This window comes from Oncorhynchus clarkii, chromosome 26, assembly GCF_045791955.1.
Source record: "Oncorhynchus clarkii lewisi isolate Uvic-CL-2024 chromosome 26, UVic_Ocla_1.0, whole genome shotgun sequence".
NCBI classification, from domain to species: domain Eukaryota; kingdom Metazoa; phylum Chordata; class Actinopteri; order Salmoniformes; family Salmonidae; genus Oncorhynchus; species Oncorhynchus clarkii.
The window spans coordinates 14,785,605-14,804,747 of NC_092172.1; the positions used below are offsets into that span (position 1 = coordinate 14,785,605).

A 19,143-nucleotide genomic window follows, 5' to 3' on the forward strand; every position below is an offset into this window, starting at 1 on the left:
AGATGGCACTGTGATAGACTACATCCAATTTGCTGAGTAGAGTGTTGGAGGCTATTTTGTAAATGACATCGCCGAAGTCAAGGATCGGTAGGATAGTCAGTTTTACGAGGGTACGTTTGGCAGCATGAGTGAAGGAGGCTTTCTTGCGAAATAGGAAGCCGATTCTAGATTTAACTTTGGATTGGAGATGCTTAATGTGAGTCTGGAAGGAGAGTTTACAGTCTAGCCAGACACCCAGGTATTTAAAATTGTACACATATTCTAAGTCAGAACCATCCAGAGTAGTGATGCTAGTCAGGTGGGGCGGGTGCGGGCAGCAATCGGTTGAAGAGCATGCATTTCGTTTTACTAGCATTTAAGAGCAGTTGGAGACCACGGAAGGAGAGTTTTATGGCGTTGAAGCTTGTTTGGAGGTTTGTTAACACAGTGTCCAAAGAAGGGCCAGATGTATACAGAATGGTGCCGTCTGCGTAGAGGTGGATCAAAGAATCTCCCGCAGCAAGAGCAACATCATTGATATATACAAAGAAAAGAGTCGGCCTGAGAATTGAACCCTGTGGCACCCCCATAGAAACTCCCAGAGGTCCGTAAATCAGGCCCTCCGATTTGACACACTGAACTATTGAGTCTGCCGATAAGAATACGGTGATTGACAGAGTCGAAAGTCTTGGCCAAGTCGATGAAGACGGCTGCACAGTACAGTATTTTATTGATGGCGGTTATGATATCATTTAGGACCTTGAGCGTGGCTGAGGTGCACCCATGACCAGCTCGGAAACCAGATTTTATAGCTGAGAAGGTACGGTGGGATTCGAAACGGTCGGTGATCTGTTTGTTCACTTGGCTTCCGAAGACTTTAGAAAGGCAGGGCAGGATGGATATAGGTCTGTAACAGTTTGGGTCTAGAACGTCTCGCCCTTAGAAGAGGGGGATGACCGCGGCCGTTTTTCCAATCTTTTGGAATCTCTGATGATACGAAAGAGAGGTTGAACAGACTAGTAATAGGGGTTGCAACAATAGCGGCCAATCATTTTAGGAAGAGAGGGTACAGATTGTCTAGCCCAGCTGATTTGTAGTGAGCCAGATTTTGAATATCTTTCAAAACATCAGCTGTCTGGATTTGGGTGAAGGAGAAGCGGGGGAGCTTGGGCCAGTTGCTGTGGGGGGTAGAGAGCTGTTGGCCGGGGTTGGGGTAGCCAGGTACAAAGCATGGCCAGCCGTAGAGAAATGCTTGTTGAAATTCTCGATTATTGTGGATTTATCAGTGGTGACAGTGTTTCCTAGTTTCAGTGCAGTATGCAGCTGGGAGGAGGTAATCTTATTCTCCATGGACTTTACAATGTCCCAAAGCATTGGGAATTAGTGCTGCAGGATGCAAATTTCTGTTTGTAAAAGCTAGCGTTTGCTTTCCTAATTGACTGTGCGTATTGGTTCCTGACTTCCCTGAAAAGTTGCATATCGCGGGGACTATTCAAAGCTATTGCAGTACGCCACAGGGTGTTTTTGTGCTGGTCAAGGGCCGTCAAGTCTGAAGTGAACCAAGGGCTATATCTGTTCTTAGTTCTACATTTTTTTGAAAGGGACATGCTTATTTAAGATGGTGAGGAAAGCACTTTTAAAGAACAACCAGGCATCCTCTACTGACAGGATGAGGTCAATATCCTTCCAGGATAACCGGGCCAGGTCGATTAGAAAGGCCTGCTTGAAGAAGTGTTTGACAGTGATGAGGGGTGGGCGTTTGACCGCGGACCCATAACGGACGCAGGCAATGAGGCAGCGATCGCTGAGATCATGGTTGAAAACAGCAGAAGTGTATTTGGAGTAGAGGGCGACCGATTATGATTTTTCAACGCCGATACCGATTATTGGAGGACCAAAAAAGCCGATACCGATTAAGTCGGCCGATTTTTTTAAATATATATTTTTTGTTTATAATAATGACAATTACAACAATACTGAATTAACACTTATTTTAACTTAATATAAAACATAAATAAAATCAATTTAGCCTCAAATAAATAATGAAACATGTTCAATTTGGTTTAAATAATGCAAAAACAAAGTGTTGGAGAAGAAAGTAATATGTGCCATGTAAAAATGTGTGCCATGTAAAAAAAGCTAACGTTTAAGTTCCTTGCTCAGAACATGAGAACATATGAAAGTTGGTGGTTCCTTTTAACATGAGACTTCAATATTCCAAGGTAAGAGGTTTTAGGTTGTAGTTAATATAGTATTTATAGGACTATTTATCTCTATTCCATATGTATTTCATATACCTTTGACTATTGGATGTTCTTACAGACACTATAGTATTGCCAGTTTAACAATATAGCTTCTGTCCCCCTCCTCGCCCCTACCTGGGCTCGAACCAGGAACACATTGACAACAGCCACACTCGAAGCATCGTTACCCATCGCTCCACAAAAGCCGCGGCCCTTGCAGCGCAAGGGGAATAACTACTCCAAATCTAAAAGCAAGTGACGTTTGAAACAGTATTAGCGCACACCCAGCTAACTAGCTAGCCATTTCACATTGGTTACACCAGCTGATAAGCTTGAAGTCATAAACAGCGCTGTGCTTGCGAAGAGCTGCTGGCAAAACTCACGAAAGTGCTGTTTGAATGAATGATTACGGGCCTGCTGCTGCTCAGTCAGACTGCTCTATCAAATCAGACTTAATTATAACATAACACACAGAAATACGAGCCTTCCGGAAACTATCATTTCGAAAACAAAACGTTTATTATTTCAGTGAAATACGGAACCGTTCAGTATTTTTTTTAAATATAACAGGTGGCATCCCTAAGTCCCTATTCTTGTTACATTGCACAACCTTCAATGTATATCATAATTACGTAAAATTCTGGCAAATTAGTTCGCAATGAGCCAGACAGCTCAAACTGTTGCGTATACCCTGACTCTGCGTGCTATGAACGCAAGAGAAAATACACAATTTCACCTGGTTAATATTGCCTGCTAAACTGGATTAGTAGTTATAACTAGTGATTATGATTGATTGTTTTTTATAAGATACGTTTAATGCTAGCTAGCAATTTACCTTGGCTTCTACTGTGTTCGCGTAACAGGCAGGCTCCTCGTGGAGTGCAATGGTTAGAACGTTGGACTAGTTAACTGTGCGGTTGCAAGATTGGAAGCCCTGAGCTGACAAGGTGAAAATCTGTCGTTCTGCCCCTGCACAAGGCAGTTAACAAACAGTTCCTAGGCAGTCATTGAAAATAAGAATGTGATCTTAACTGACTTGCCTAGTTAAATAAAAGGTATTAAAAAATATATATATTTTATTTTTAATAATCGGAAATCAGCGCCCAAAAATACCAATTTCCGATTGTTATGAAAACTTGAAATCGGCCCTAATTAATCGGCCATTCCAATTAATCGGTCGACCTCTAATTTGGAGGGCAAGTTGGTCAGGATGATATCTATGAGGGTGCCCATGTTTACAGATTTGGGGTTGTACCGGGTAGGTTCCTTGATCATTTGTGTGAGATTGAGGGCAGCTAGCTTAGATTATAGGACGTCAGAACTAGGAAAATAGACCAATCTTCTTTCTCCCACACCATCACATGCAGACCAAGTGGATCTAACAGGCAATTATCATATAGAGCATCTGGGGCCATAAAAGGGAGAACAAAGTTTTAGTTTGTGGTCATCGTATAGAATGATAGGGTTTTGGCAGTATGCTGCACCAATGTATAGCTTTCCCACACGTCCAAACTATTTAGTTAAATATGCCATTACGTCATTGACATTTCATAAGCAAAATCGAACTCTTCAAGCTATAAACACCAAAAAACAAATAATAACAAAAGTAAACTACCATTGGATGCACCAGATAGTCATGTGTGTGCGTGAGTGTCTAATATGACAGCCAGCGCCCCTACCAGCCATCTGAGTAGCCACCTGAACGACTGGTGACAGTGAAGTAAGGTGAAGATGTTACACAGAAATGTGACAAATGTCACAGCTGGTCCAGAAAGGATGAGGGATGTCAGAGCTACTGGGGGCTGAAGCCTACCCCACCTCTCCCCCTACACCAGACCACCACAAGAGTCGACATGCTAGAGAAGGAGGGGGGAGGAGGGGGGTAAAAAGGAACTGGCATTTGTGATTTATGTCTCCACGCCACAGAGGATTTGAGCCACTGATAACCTAATACAACTCAGGGCTTAGCTGCTCGATTGAATTAGGGCGTTTCAAGGGGCTCTTTTTTGCTGCCATAACTTTGGTTCTTAAGCTTGAAAAAATGATATCAGAACTGCAGAACTGTTTACGCTCCAGCATATGTTTACACTCTCTGTTTTGATAAATATTCATTTAAAAAGGGAAATTTAACAACAGATAACATCACACTGCCTATTGCTGAATGCTCCAACTTATCTTCAACTAGAAATACAGGACACATGCACTCAGCTCAGTTCCAGTCATCTGAAGCTAACAGCTTGGCATCAAACATTGCCACAAGGCAATTTACTAAAGCAGAACCAATTGCAACCTCTGTTGTTGACACAATACAGCCACTATCAATAATATACTTGTATGATTCACAGATGGGAGAGGAAATCTGGTTAGGACTCAATGGATCCCAATTGAGAAGCATGATTCCACCTGGGGGCTATGTTCCTCTCAAAAGAGTGAAAAGATTGTATAGACGGAGCTTTCCCACAATACAGCTCTGACGTTAATTAAACTGTATTACGACATCTGCTAATAGACCAGGGTTGTCGACCTGAGAATCAGCATGTGGCTCTATGGGCCTCAACAAGGACGTGGCAACGCCAGCCCTGAATGCCTACTTAAGAGCCAGGGAAGATAGCTGCTAGCTAATCAAATGGATGTTTTCCATGAGCACCCATTGTTTTCAATCAGCCACAAGCAATAGAAGCTAGAGCAACGCTAAGTGGAGGAGAGCACTTCTCATAAGTAAAGTGAAATCATGTTTGTCTTCTTGCAGCTGAATTAATTTGTCAGCTTTGTTTTTAGCCTTATTAAATCACTCTCAAACTCAATGTTCCAAGGTTAAAGCATGTTGCTTGATTAGGAAAGACTGAAAAAAGTGACAAATATTAATGGCTAGAGAATATTAATGGCTAGAGAAGAAACAATTTAGAGAAAAGCACACAAAGCATCCAATAACCTATTCTGCTGTTCAGATTATAGATAATTAGTACATGTGGTGCCACTGGGTACAAAAGAAAACATTTAGACCTCCCTTCTCCCCAACATCGCCCAAACATGCATTTCCCCAGTCATAGATGACTTGCTTTGAAGGGAGTGAGGATTTAGGAAAAAGTGCAACACATGCTACTTCAACCAGCATGCTCCCTGCGGTGAGGGGATCCGTTCTAGCATCTCCCTTCTTTGCACTCCAATATGTTCAGCCATCATTCTCACGTGTCTCTCCGTCTTTCCCCCAGTCAGACATCTGTGTTGTTCAAAGCACAGCTCACACTTTTTTCATGTTAACCTATTTATTAGGTCTCGTTAAAGATTCAGACCACATAAAACAGGCTTCTGTAGATCTCTGGGCTGCTGCACATGTGGGGTGGCTTTTCACACGTCAGCCGGGAAAAGCCCGCTCTTTTGGCACATGGAGAAGTGGTTTAGTGCGTCATTGATCATATACTTTGCATGGGAACACTTCCAGACGCAACGACAGTGACACTGATACCCTGCAACACGGGTCAGTGTCACAGCGAGAAAAACATCAGAGCTGCATTATAAAAATGGGAGAAAAGAGAACAGCACTTGATACTTCGCCTTGAGATAAAAGAGGTACATCACACCGCTGTGTGCAGTGTTCCCCTCCTACACTTGTGAGTGGGATATAAGTTATGCACAGGCAGGGCTATTCAGACCTCACAGGAGTCATGTTTCCCCACACACAGGAAGGACAGCCACACTACAGTCACATTGTAAATCATATTGATCATAACAACAACAAAATCCAGAAAAACGCATGTCAAAAATGTTAGAAATTGATGTGCATTTTGAGGGAAATAAGTATTTGACCCCTCTGCAAACATGACTTAGTACTTGGTGGAAAAACCCTTGTTGGCAATCACAGAGGTCAGACGTTTCTTGTAGTTGGCCACCAGGTTTGCACACATCTCAGGAGGGATTTTGTTCCACTCCTCTTTGCAGATCTTCTCCAAGTCATTAAGGTTTCGAGGCTGACATTTGGCAACTCGAACCTTCAGCTCCCTCCACAGATTTTCTATGGGATTAAGGTCTGGAGACTGGCTAGGCCACTCCAGGACCTTAATGTGCTTCTTCTTGAGCCACTTCTTTGTTGCCTTGGCCGTGTGTTTTGGGTCATTGTCATGCTGGAATACCCATCCACGACCCATTTTCAATGCCCTGGCTGAGATAAGGAGGTTCTCACCCAAGATTTGACGGTACATGGCCCCGTCCATCGTCGCTTTGATGCGGTGAAGTTGTCCTGTCCCCTTAGCAGAAAAACACCCCCAAAGCATAATGTTTCCACCTCCATGTTTGACGGTGGGGATGGTGTTCTTGGGGTCATAGGCAGCATTCCCCCTCCTCCAAACACAGCGAGTTGAGTTGATGCCAAAAGAGCTCGATTTTGGTAACATCTGACCACAACACTTTCACCCAGTTGTCCTCTGAATCATTCAGATGTTAATTGCCAAACTTCAGACGGGCATCTACAGTGGGGCAAAAAAGTATTTAGTCAGCCACCAATTGTGCAAGTTCTCCCACTTAAAAAGATGAGAGAGGCCTGTAATTTTGATCATAGGTACACTTCAACTATGACAGACAAAATGAGAAGAAAAAAATCCAGAAAATCACATTGTAGGATTTTTTATGAATTTATTTGCAAATTTCTGGATTGTTTTGTTGTTATTCTGTCTCTCGCTGTTCAAATAAATCTACAATTAAAATTATAGACTGATCATTTCTTTGTGGGCAAACGTACAAAATCAGCAGGGGATCAAATACTTTTTTCCCCTGACTGTATACTGAAGATCTGTACTTTCATGGCTTGTCACGCTGATGATCCCTTCAGAAAAAACAGGATATTCCTGCTATGAACAATGCATTCTACATTTGTCAGGATGTTTTACCAATGCAGTTGAAAGTTAGTGAAAAAATAATGATACACTGACAGTATGCCACAGTATCAGCTTTATGTATTTTCTCTTTATCCCTGAAGTGAGAGTCAAGGTCGCAAGTCATTTCTCTGACAAATGGCATATGGGTCCTCAAAATATTACCAGGGAGCTACTGCGCAAACTTGTTCTGTATTCGTTTTTTTTTAAAGCACTTTCTATTCTCATTCCAAGGTTCTAGAAACCCGAGTGACACAAAACAAAACATAAACATAACGCCGAGCCAAGAGGCACGCGGCATGAACAGGAAAGCACTTTGGACAGCAGGGCAGCAATCACTGAGGCTGAGCCTTAAAAATAATAATAAATAAATGAACCATTTTCATTTTATTTGAGCTTACTGAGCCTGAACAGGTGCTTCTCTACTTCCAATGTAATATCACCTAACTTCACCATCCTCCTAGTCTCACAGGAAAACCTGCTGTACTCTGCCTTTTCTGTACGAGCCCCTATTTTATTCCCTTTTTTCGCCGATCATCCCTTTCTATGAAAGAATGTCTCTTTTCAACTCTTTCAGATATCTCTGTGCATTCAAGTGTGACTAAGTCCCACCTTCTCCCCAGAGAGCCCTTATAGCACACGGAGGACCTCGGCTGGAGGGTGGCTGGTCCACATTCAGGCACTCTTCATATTCAACAGATATTCAAGATTAACACTTGAGGATACGCTTGACAAAATCCAATTTCCTTTCTCTGCTCTCTTTCCCTCTGAAATAGATTTATGACTCTTTGAATTTTAGGAAGAGGGAGTAGTGGTTAAGTTGTGTGGAGGAATGGACCCGTTGATGGTCCACTAGAGGCATAAAAGGCTGAGGCACACACACACACACACACTTACAGTCATTTTGTTTGCAAGAAACAGCCTTTGGTAAATTGTGGTTTGCTATGCTAGGGAAGGACAGGAGACAAATGACATAACTACGAAAAGTAACGCTTGACATAAAAACAACAATGTGCATCCAATGGGCATGACCTTTCGATTTGGGTGTGTGATTTATATGGAGTAGGGAAAACAAAACGAGGCAGGCCCGGGAGCCAGCTGTACATAAACAAAGCAGGGAAGTTTGACGTGAGGAGGATGACTTGATTGCGGTCGGAAGCGACGGGGCCTCAGATAGCCTTTGTGTGGTGAGCGTGTACACAGAACGCAGCACGTCAAACCCAACAGCTCGGAGACTGTCAATAGAACTTGCAGGCAGGCAGGGTGGAGTCTGTCACCCTGCCATCGCTACGGGGCTTTCCACCTCCCATAGCAGGAGAGAGGGGAGAGAGGGAAGGAGTCTTTACACGGACTTCACTGCAGCCTGACCTGACTAGGAGGTCCCTAACAGAACACGACACCACAGCTTTGTATTGACAGTACAATGTCACAATCACAGTACAGTTTTCTCAAGCTTACAACATGAGGAAATATTAACCCTGCCTGGTTATATTTTAGCACAGATGTGAGAGCAGAGTCAACATTCCCAGACTGTTTGAGAGTGGAGAGCTAGCGGAGACTTGCCCAGCCCCAGTCAAAAGGGAACGTCACCAAGTTGTAAACACTTCCCGTCAGGAAGGGAGCACTTCCTTAATCCTGGAGCAACCCTCTTGTTCCTTATTTTCCACCAAACAAAAGCAGACAGTCAATGGCCTGGTTGCTTTACCTTTGGTCCAATCACTGCACCAAGCAATTTATATGGTGGCTGAACTATATTAGGCCTACACCTAGAGACAGAGTAATAAAACAGTGTTACATGTCAAACAGTAGTAACTATAGGGTATTATGGAAGGGAAAACAGCAGGGCAAACTCTCTAACCTCTAACCCCTAACAAGATCTGTGTCCTACGAAGCCCAGGAGAGACATCAGTGCCCATCCAGTCTACAATGAGAGGTTTGGCTAGTTCCCCAGCGGTGCTTGTGGCTATGGAGACCACGACCCCAGTGGCAGATACACACACACACACACACACACTCCAGCCTCAGCACCTGTCAGTGAGCACAGGTTATCATAGGTCAGCTCCACTGTGAAGGAAGGGCACAGACCTTAAAGAGATCCACTCTACCTCCCAGATAGTAAATAGAGAAACAGCGCAGCTTAACTCCCCTCTACACTACATCTAAAACACCATGGGATAATGCCTATGCTACACACAGAAAACCCAGCATAGGTCAAATATGGCCAACTACATGGGAAGATCAGCAGTGTTTGGTGTACTCAGAGTTGAGGTTATGGGCCGTCCTACTGTTAGCCACCAGCGGTACGGTTAAAAGATACCAGTGCTTCACACAGGCTTTCTGTACGTGCCCTAGATGGAATGAAACCTCAGGGCTCAATTTGGTTCCTTTAAAATCAGTGTCTGACGTTGTGCTCACCAACCAGGGCTTCCCTTACAGGCTCTACTACACTGTGTCGTTAAAAAAAAGTGCCATGTGTCCACAGACAACTCTCCTGACTACAGTGGCCAATAACTGCCTGCATATACAGGGCCAGGCATTCTGTGACCTGTTGGGTTCACATGAACCATGCAGGTTATACAGCTGAAAGCCTAGAGAAATACACAGTGGAACAGCTACATTAACCCTCTTTAGGAAAAAAAAAGCGTTGGGCCAGAAACCAAAAGGTTGTTAGATCGAATCCTCGGGCTGACAAGGTAAAAAATATGTTGCTCTGCCCCTGAACAAGGCAGTTAACCCACTATTCCCCGGCAGGCCGTCATTGTAAATAAGAATTTGTACTTAACTGACTTTCCTAGTTAAATTAAAAATCTGGCTCAAGGGAACGTTGACAGATTTTTCACCTTGTCAGCTTGGGTATTCAAACCAGCAACTTATTGGTTACTGGCCCAACGCACTAACCGCTAAAAGCAGGTGAAGACTCCTCCTAACCCATTGTAAACCTCTAGTCATACACCATATGCTACTCAGTATTTTGAGAATTAGGTATGCTATGCATCATTCAGCTTTCAAAAACAGTCAATTCATGTCATTATAAAGTTGTATAAACCTCTACAAACAGTCCACATCAGTATCAATGGATAATCTCTTTCCTGACCAGATCAACATTTCACAACTGAGTTTTGTCCTCGTGTGATTCCTCCATGTGATCCTGTTGTGTAGTCATCTTCCCCATGCGGAATGACATCATCCTGGTGCGTTGAGGCGGGGTGTAATTAAAGTTAGCTGTGTTGGCCCAGCACCAGCAGAGCTCTAGGTTCCTTCCTCCTAAAGAACACTTCCAGGATTCCTGCCTGGGCCATAGGAATTTAGAAAGCATATCCTAACTAACTGATTCCCTGTGCAACTGTTAAGGACAGAATATGATACACCCATAAAACACCACAGAAGGGTATTGTTGTTAGGAGAGAGAAAAAACATGGCTGCCTAGTCCACCTGGAAATGCATGAATACAATAGTGGCAGTTGCCAAGGCAGCTGGGACACCTTGAAGAGTTCAACAAATAGAGGGCCCTCTTAGACGCTTCAGAAAACAACAACATGATTACGAACTACCCAACAGTCCTCTAACTGGACTACAAGGAGATGCTGCGCCAAAGCAATCCATCTTAGACCAGGCTCAGCTGTAATTATGGGGTAGCGTATCCATAGCAATCAACAACTATTTTTTTCATTTTCTTGTGAAACATACCCAGCAAACATAATAATAAAATGTTTTATTGATAATCTTTAATGAAAAATCTAAATGTTGTCCCCCACTATGGATCTAACTAGCTTTCAATTCCACATAGTATCGCTCGCTATCTAGGCTCTCTGGTCATCATGAACTCATACTTAAAAAAAACAAACTGTATAGTTATTTGTGTTCTTAAAACTCTGTCGAGCGTTAAAAGTAAAGGGTCAGCATGTTTTAACTTCTACTGTACTCTGTGCCCTCTACTCTGTTTGACTGGACCATATTCCATGTGTACCAGAAATATCCCTTTAAGAATGGAAGAGAACATTTAACCTCCCATGGGTGTTACATCTGGAAATTACTTTCACATAGCAGACAATTAAGCAGCAATTTACAACCCCTTTCAGGTTTGACACTTAGAAAGCAATTCCTTTCAGACTTCTTCCTTGGCGATACAGTGTAAGTAAACAGGCGTGTGTTTGTGTGGAGGTGGGAGTGGGAGGAGAAGTGCACTTCCTGTAATGCTCTGACATTCAGCTAAAGCCAGCTATCAAAACCTGTCAGCTTCCATCTGATAGTAAGAGAGACACCCACGCTTCCATCTGCTCATACGTCTAGAGACGCGTCACATGATGGATTCTGGTGCCCGTCCAGGAGGTCAGATGCCCGGGTAGTGTTTACGTCCGACATTTCTCCTATCACTACAAGGACTGGGAAAGGAGCAGAGTAGAAAACAGAACAACAAAGTGATAACAGCATTCCCTGCATTCCTGAATCAGGAATGCCAGAGTCAAAACTTTGAGATAGTGAGGGAATGAGGAAAGGTCAGAACACCAAGCACTTCTAATGTAGAGGCCAGTCAAACAGCCTTGATTTACCCACATACACACACAGCTGCTGGAGGGAAAACACACACATTCAATCAGACCATCAAACATCAAACCAGATTAGACCAGAAGACAAAGGGACGCGTGGTAAAGCCGCAGCATGTTTATTCCATGGGAAATTAAAGAGCGTCGGTTCAAACCCCCACGCGCTGTTGAGACGCTACTCGTAAGCTAATTACACACAACTGTCCCTTCAAGGACTCGGCTAAAGAACACCTGATTGGCTCACAGCGCCTGCTCTGATTCCATTATCTGAGATGTGATCTGGGCTGAGGAGAGTGGGGGAGGCTCAGGCAGCTGAGATGTGATCTGGGCTAGGGAGCGTTGGGGAGGCTCAGGCAGCTGAGATGTGATCTGGGCTGGGAAGCGTTGGGGAGGCTCAGGCAGCTGAGATGTGATCTAGGCTGGGGAGCGTTGGGGAGGCTCAGGCAGCTGAGATGTGATCTGGGCTGGGGAGCGTTGGGGAGGCTCAGGCAGCTGAGATGTGATCTGGGCTGGGGAGCGTTGGGGAGGCTCAGGCAGCTGAGATGTGATCTGGGCTGGGGAGCGTTGGGGAGGCTCAGGCAGCTGAGATGTGATCTGGGCTGGGGAGCGTTGGGGAGGCTCAGGCAGCTGATGCCCACTTGAAGCAGTCATCATTCCAACACGCTCAAATATACATGTAGAGAAACGCCATGCGTGTGCAGGGCAAGACAAAGCATAGAAATGAAAGAATGAGTAGAAATGGGATGACAACCGAGATTGGCAATTGAGACAGGAATCGGTCTCAAGGACAGGAATAAAACATGTTAATGACAAAGCAAATCAGCCATGGCTCCCTGGCCGCTAATGCATCACTTGACTTTATGAACCGCTGAGTCAAAGGCTGTTGAAAAGTACATGGAAGAAAAAGGAAATAACCACGCAATAAATCTGTCAAATCTAAATCACAGCTGGCTGTGGGACAGCTGCCTGTATTGTGTTTATGATCCTATACTGCGTGATTCTACACATAGATAGTGTACGGAAACCAGCTTATGGACTCAGAGGCCCCATTCACTCAACAGCTTCCGTGGGCCATTTTTTTTTTACACCTTTATTTAACTAGGCAAGTCAGTTAAGAACAAATTCTTATTTTCAATGACGGCCTAGGAACAGTGGGTTAACTGCCTGTTCAGGGGCAGAACGACAGATTTTGTACCTTGTCAGCTCAGGGGTTTGAACTTGCAACCTTCCGGTTACTAGTCCAACGGCTCTAACCACTAGGCTACCCTGCCGCCATGGTGGGAACTATAACATGGCCCAAACACGGCTGCATGGGGTCTCAAGGCCAGAGCAACCCTGGTGTCTAGGACAGTTTATGAATTCAGAAAGCCACACAGCAATATATTTAGCCACATGATTTTATAAGCGAGACTGTTATGCACTATTTTTGTTTACACATTTCATAAGCTGTGCCTGGCATCACTTTCATGTGTCCTTGAGAAGTTAGTTAGTGCAGAGTCGAGTAGAGCAGACCATGCCAGGGGGAAGAGCGATGATGAGAGAGTTTAATTAGCTGGATAATTACAGAACATCTCCGTCTACCATGACGGTCTTGTCGTTATAAAACAGGAAAACAAGACGTAAAAAAAAATAAACAATCAAGCTGGGGCTCTAACCTGTGGCTGGCTCCTATGTGCTCGTCGTCATAAAGGAGAGTCCATGATAGAGTGCATCAGAATGGACATAATGGGGCAGGCCTAAGTCTCATGTAATCACCATACATTGATGAACTAAGGCTTTCACCCCCCACCCACCCCACATATACAATTTGAACTGAATAAAAAACTTGAGGGTTGAGATTAGACAAAACACTAGACGGTATAGACTCTGCTATTGGCAGCACAAGCATTAGATAAGCAGTTATATAATTAGCATCCACTAGTCAAGTAATTAAAACATCAATGGGGCTGGGTCTGTAACAAGACAGTGGTGTTGTCCTCTCTTCCTAGCTCTCGCTCCTCCTATAGTCAGCATTCAAACACTTCACTCCAGCCAGTACAATTGACTAGCCTATTAAGTTCCTGTATTGTGTCCATACATAGAGATTGTGAGGTCAACGATAGATCATGTTCAGTGGAAGAAATGCAATTAAGATCAGAATCCTAGCATTCTTTGATATGCTGCCACTACGTTACAAACTGTGAAATATCTTAATAAATAACAGCTTGTCAGAACTAGGCTGTTTGGAAATGTAGCATTATCATAAGATGAACTGCCTGATACTCAAGGCCTGTCTACACAGAGAACACATACCGTTTACCGTTTTACCAGCTGAAAATCATGTTCCCACAGTAAGGAAGGATTGCAGCAAGGATTTTACACATCTGGGTTGTTGGTAGGGGGCAATTCCACAGTAACAGAGTGATGCTGAGACTCCGGTTTTTCACTTTGAAATGTATGTCAAACAGAAACCTTTGGTTGCAAAGTTACACAAACCATACAACTCTGTGCACAAGGACTACTTTGAACAATTAACGGAAACTTTTACAAAAACACATTTACTTGAAGAACAGTGCAGTTGCAAAGTCTGGTAACAGTGACACTTTGTTTTTGTAATTCCGTTACCAAAAGATGAAGAACAGTCATATCATCAGCTGCAATTTGACAAGGGCAGAGGCTAGTGCTATTATAATAGAAAATCCTCACCATCAAAACTGACACAAAATTATGCTGACCGTCTTCGAAAAACTTGCGTAGTACATACAGCGTAACACCTGATAAGCCTAGTTGCTTTTACAGGTAGTTCTACTGGAAAAGGAATAGGCTATTCCACATGTCGTTTCATAACCATCACACTTGGGGTCTCTCACTCTCACTACACCAACGTCAGTTGTGCATCTCAGCAGACAGACCCTACAGGGGTCTAGACAATGGATCCTTCTGGAACAGTACCTGACAACATTACCTTGGCCTGTCTGTCGGAAAAGCCAGCATGTGTAAGGTTGAAGGCCTGTGTTGCCTAGTGATTAAACTCTCGTGGGGACTGTCTGCTCTCTTTATTACTTAGCCCCCCCCACACACATTTCACCACAGTACTAAACAAAAATCCAGTCTTCTGACTTAGAATCCCTCTAACTCACCCACCCCTCACATGGATGTGATACAATTTCAGCATATCGTCATGTTCATGTTTGAGAGTGCAACATTTTTAAACCATGTTACAGAACAATCTGCCTGGCTGCCAGCTCCTCCAACATGTGCCCAGTGCAAAAAGGGGGTAGACAGAGGCAACAGTATTTTCCTGCTTGAGAATGCCATCCCTAATTTACAACCAAGATCAAAATAAACTCCAATTAACAGGAGACAGCGGTAATCCGTTTAATTAGCCAACAGCAGTCAGTTGCTGTGAGGAAACAGTCTTGTTTCCTGTTATTTTAATTTGGTCAGCTCTGGAACATTGTTTATCATAAAATACAAAAAACCTTGCATTGTTAAATGTGATGGCAACTGCATACGAGAAACTACTTTCAGAAATTAGAAGACAATTTCTGAATAGACAAATCACTGTACAATTATTATATGGAGGTTTTTCAAGCCAATTGCCATGTTCCTTTGCTGAACGACACTGCTTACTGGCATATTTTATGACCATTGGTTGAACTGAAACAAAAAAAGCTCCTATGGAACGGCAGGCAAGCACCATCAACACTGAACAGACCGCACCTTACAACAGGAAGTGTGGAGAGAGGAAGTAACCTGTTTAAGGGACTAAGGAATTTCATAACAGAATTGTAAACGTGTAGCACTACTTTGCATACTTGCATAAGGTTTTGGCTGTGCTCTAACTAAACTACTATGATATTGTCTGACGTAGTAAGCTTGAGTAAACAAATACCTGGCAACAGGTGATTAGTTAGTGCTTCAGAACAGAGAGTAGTAGACTGAGTTATGCAGCATGGGTGTTGGCAATGTTGAGAAATACTTCTGCACCTTTTCTCTCACACACACACACACACACTTTTCCTGGGTCCTCCTCCCCTGCCTGCGCTGGAGGGAGAGGCATGTACATTCATAAACAGAATCACACTCTTACTTAACCTCACTGGCATTGAATGTCTCAGGTTTCTTCCAATGAACCAGTGTGTTCCTAAAAAGCAGTAGGCTTCAAGGCACGTGGTGTACACTGACTGACTGCATAATCATTTTTCCCCCCATCTGTCTCTGGTCCACACACTATTTCTGTTGATGACAGGGACAAGAGTAGACTAGGGTAGAGATGATAGAGTTGTAAAAGTGTAGATTTTGCTTGGTGAGCAGAGAGTTGAATGAACCTGGTTTGGATTATTTGAAAACGTGCACTGGGGCACCTTCACACAGGCCCAGTTCAAAGGTGTGAGAGAACAGTGAAATATACACTGCGTACTTCTGCCGGTTTCAACAATCCATTCCCGGTTTGAATAAGTCCCCACATGATGGAACATGTACATCTGATCTGTACACACTTCCTGGAAGCTGAAAATGCCCCAGTTCTTCCATGGCCTGCATACTCACCAGACATGTCACCGATTCAGTGTATTTGGGATGCTTTGGATGGACAGCATGTTCCAGTTCCCACAACTTCGCACCGCCATTGAAGAGTAGGGCAACATTCCACAATCAACAGCCTGATCATCTCCATGCGTAGGAGATAAATTGTGCTGCATGGGGTAAAAATGGTTGTCACACCAGACACTGACAGGTTATGATCCACACCCCTACCTTGTTTTGTGACCAACAGATGCAGATCTGTATTCCCAGTCCAGTGAAGTCTATAGATTAGGGCCCAATGAAATGTATTTCAATTTACGGATTTCCTTACACAAACTGTAACTCAGTCAAATCTTTGAAATTGTTGCATGTGCATTTATATTTTTGTTCAGTGTACTTGATGTAGGCTCTTTTGTTTAGGGTAAATTAAATAAATGGTTAAGGCCAGTTTGTACCCCCATTTTATGTCACTGGAATGTTTTGTTAAAGAGATTTTATGGCATTTCAATGTTTTTTCACACTGGAAGCAGAGACATTGTAAATAAAAATGTGTTCTTAATGGACTTGCCTAATTAAATAAAAATGGGATCCACGTGTTCATCTGACTGGGGAAGATGATGATTAAGGGCTTCTTTGCCAACATCCAGAACGATCCCTTCACAGAAAGGTTAGAGTTTAAAATATTGTAATAAATGTCATACTTGAAGACAGCATGCATCTTCCTTTCACCTACCTACATGCAGGCTACTACACTTCTTCATCCAATGTAACCAAACGCTCAGTAAAGATTTGCATGTATTGTACAGCTGCTGTCTGTCCGACTGACCCAGCCATTGATAAACACCTGAAAGAACTACACTGAACAAAAACCACATCTAAAAGTGTTGGTCCCATGTTTCATGAGCTGAAATAAAGGATCCCAAAAATTCTGAATACGCACAAAACAAATGTTGTACACAAATGTACTTTACATCCCCTTAGTGAGCATTTCTCCTTTGCCAAGACAATCCAGCCACCTGCCAGGTGTAACTTGTCAAGAACCTGATTAAACGGCATGATCATTACACAAGTGCAACTTGTGCTGGGGACAATAAAAGGGCACTCTAAAATGTGTAGTTTTGTCACAACACAATGCCACAGAGGTCTCAAGTTGAGGGAGCGTGTAATTGGCATTCTGACTGCAGGACTGTCCACTAGAGCGGTTGCCGGGGGATATTTAAATCTTCATTTCTTTACTATAAGCCACACCCAACGTTATTTTAGAGAATCTGGCAGTATGTCCAACCAGCCTCACAACTGAACACTGCATCGTGTGGGTGAGCGGTTTGCTAATGTCAACGTTGTGAACATGGTGGTCGCTGGGGTTATGGTATAGGCAGGCATAAGCGACGGACAATGAACACAATTGCATTTTATCAATGGCAATTTGAATGCACTGAGATACCATGAGGCGATCCTGAGGCCCATTGTTGTGCCATTCATCCACCCACCATCACCTCATGTTTCAGCATGATGATTTTTTAAAAACCTTTATTTAACTAAGCAAGTCAGTTAAGAACAAATTCTTATTTTCAATGACTGCCTGTCCAGGGGTAGAATGACAGATTTTGTACCTTGTCAGGTCAGGGATTTGAATTTGCAACCTTTCGGTTACTAGTCCAATACTCTAACCACTAGGCTACCCTGCCGGCCCAGTGCACAATGTTACATAGACCTGTACACATTTCCTGGAAGCGGAAAATACTCATACATGTCACGCATTGAGCACGTTTGGGATGCTCTGGATTGACGTGTATGACAGTGTTTGTTCCAGTTCCCGCCAATATCCAGCAACTTCACACAGCCATTGAAGAGGAGTGGGACAACAATCAACAGCCTGATCAACTGGAAGGAAATGTGTAGCGCTGCAAATGGTCACACCAGATACTAACTGGTTTTCTGATCCATGCCCCCACTTTTTAAAAGCTATCTGTATTCCCAGTCATGTGAAATTCATAGATTAGGACAAATTCATTTATTTCAATTAACCGATGAACTCAGTAAAATCGTTAATTGGTGCATGTCGCACTTGTATTTTTGTTCAGTGTAGTCCTGCCGGTTTCAATGATCCATTCCCTGTTCGAGTAAGTCCTCACATGACGGAACATGATCTGATCCAACACTAACAATTTTAACCAATGCGTTTGAATAGTGAAAATGTAAATGCCCACATCACATGACAATTGAACCATCTCTTTAAATTGAACCTAGGTGGATAGATTGTAATTTAGACTTCTTCAAATTTGTGTAGGCTATGACGGAACATATGCTACAATGTTACTGGTGTTGGATATTGGAGGGGTAGGCTAAAGGCAAAAATACATGTTTAAAAAACGTACCTTTTCTTTATTCTCATTTTCAGGAGGCGGTGACGTGGGAGATTTAACGTTCCCAACAGCAACAGCTTGGGCAACGATACCGCTGCCCGGAGCAGAGTTGCTTTTCTCGATTGTTTCCACCTTTATAAGCCGGTGCTTTGGTGACACATACTTTATGTCCGGTGACCCCCCACAGCCCAGACCAGTTCCAAACGAAATATTTCCTCCCGTGTACGGATCTTCGAAGTCCAGTTCCTTTTGTAGTTTGTAAGCAGCAAGAATGTCCGGCTGTGCGGGGCTTGGATGTTGGTAGCCAGGCGTACCAGTCACAGCGGCGTGACAATGTCTGTAGTCCGGTTTCGGGGGCGCCGGAGGTGGTGCTTTGGTAGTTTTGAATCCTAGGTGTTCCCTGAACCATCTGGCCATGCTGCCAGTGCATTGCTCACAAGTCTATATAAATATTTCGTTTCACCTTTCCTGACAATAACCTCTTTTCCTGAGCGTTGTATTTCTATAGGTCACCTCGACTGGCTTCTGAAATGTTTCTACAGCTCCTACTCTGTCCGTGGATACTGCGCTGACCAAGAGAACACAGCCACATGTACTTTCTGAGCTCCCGCAACTCTGACACTTTCGCTCTGACAGC

At 43.5% G+C, this 19,143-nt stretch overlaps 1 protein-coding gene across 4 annotated transcripts in view; it reads right to left on the reverse strand.

The window, feature by feature from the left end:
* The window catches only part of LOC139384945 (SH2 domain-containing adapter protein F-like), a 131,029-nt gene extending 111,886 nt beyond the window's left edge, over positions 1 to 19,143 (reverse strand). Inside the window, exon 1 of one of the 4 annotated variants that reach the window (XM_071129888.1) lies at positions 18,519 to 19,143. In XM_071129888.1, coding sequence (XP_070985989.1) covers positions 18,519 to 18,923 — 405 coding nt within the window. In that variant the 5' untranslated portion in view covers positions 18,924 to 19,143. The remainder of the gene's footprint in view (positions 1 to 18,518) is intronic. The other 3 variants (XM_071129887.1, XM_071129886.1, XM_071129885.1) reach the window with 3 other exon arrangements.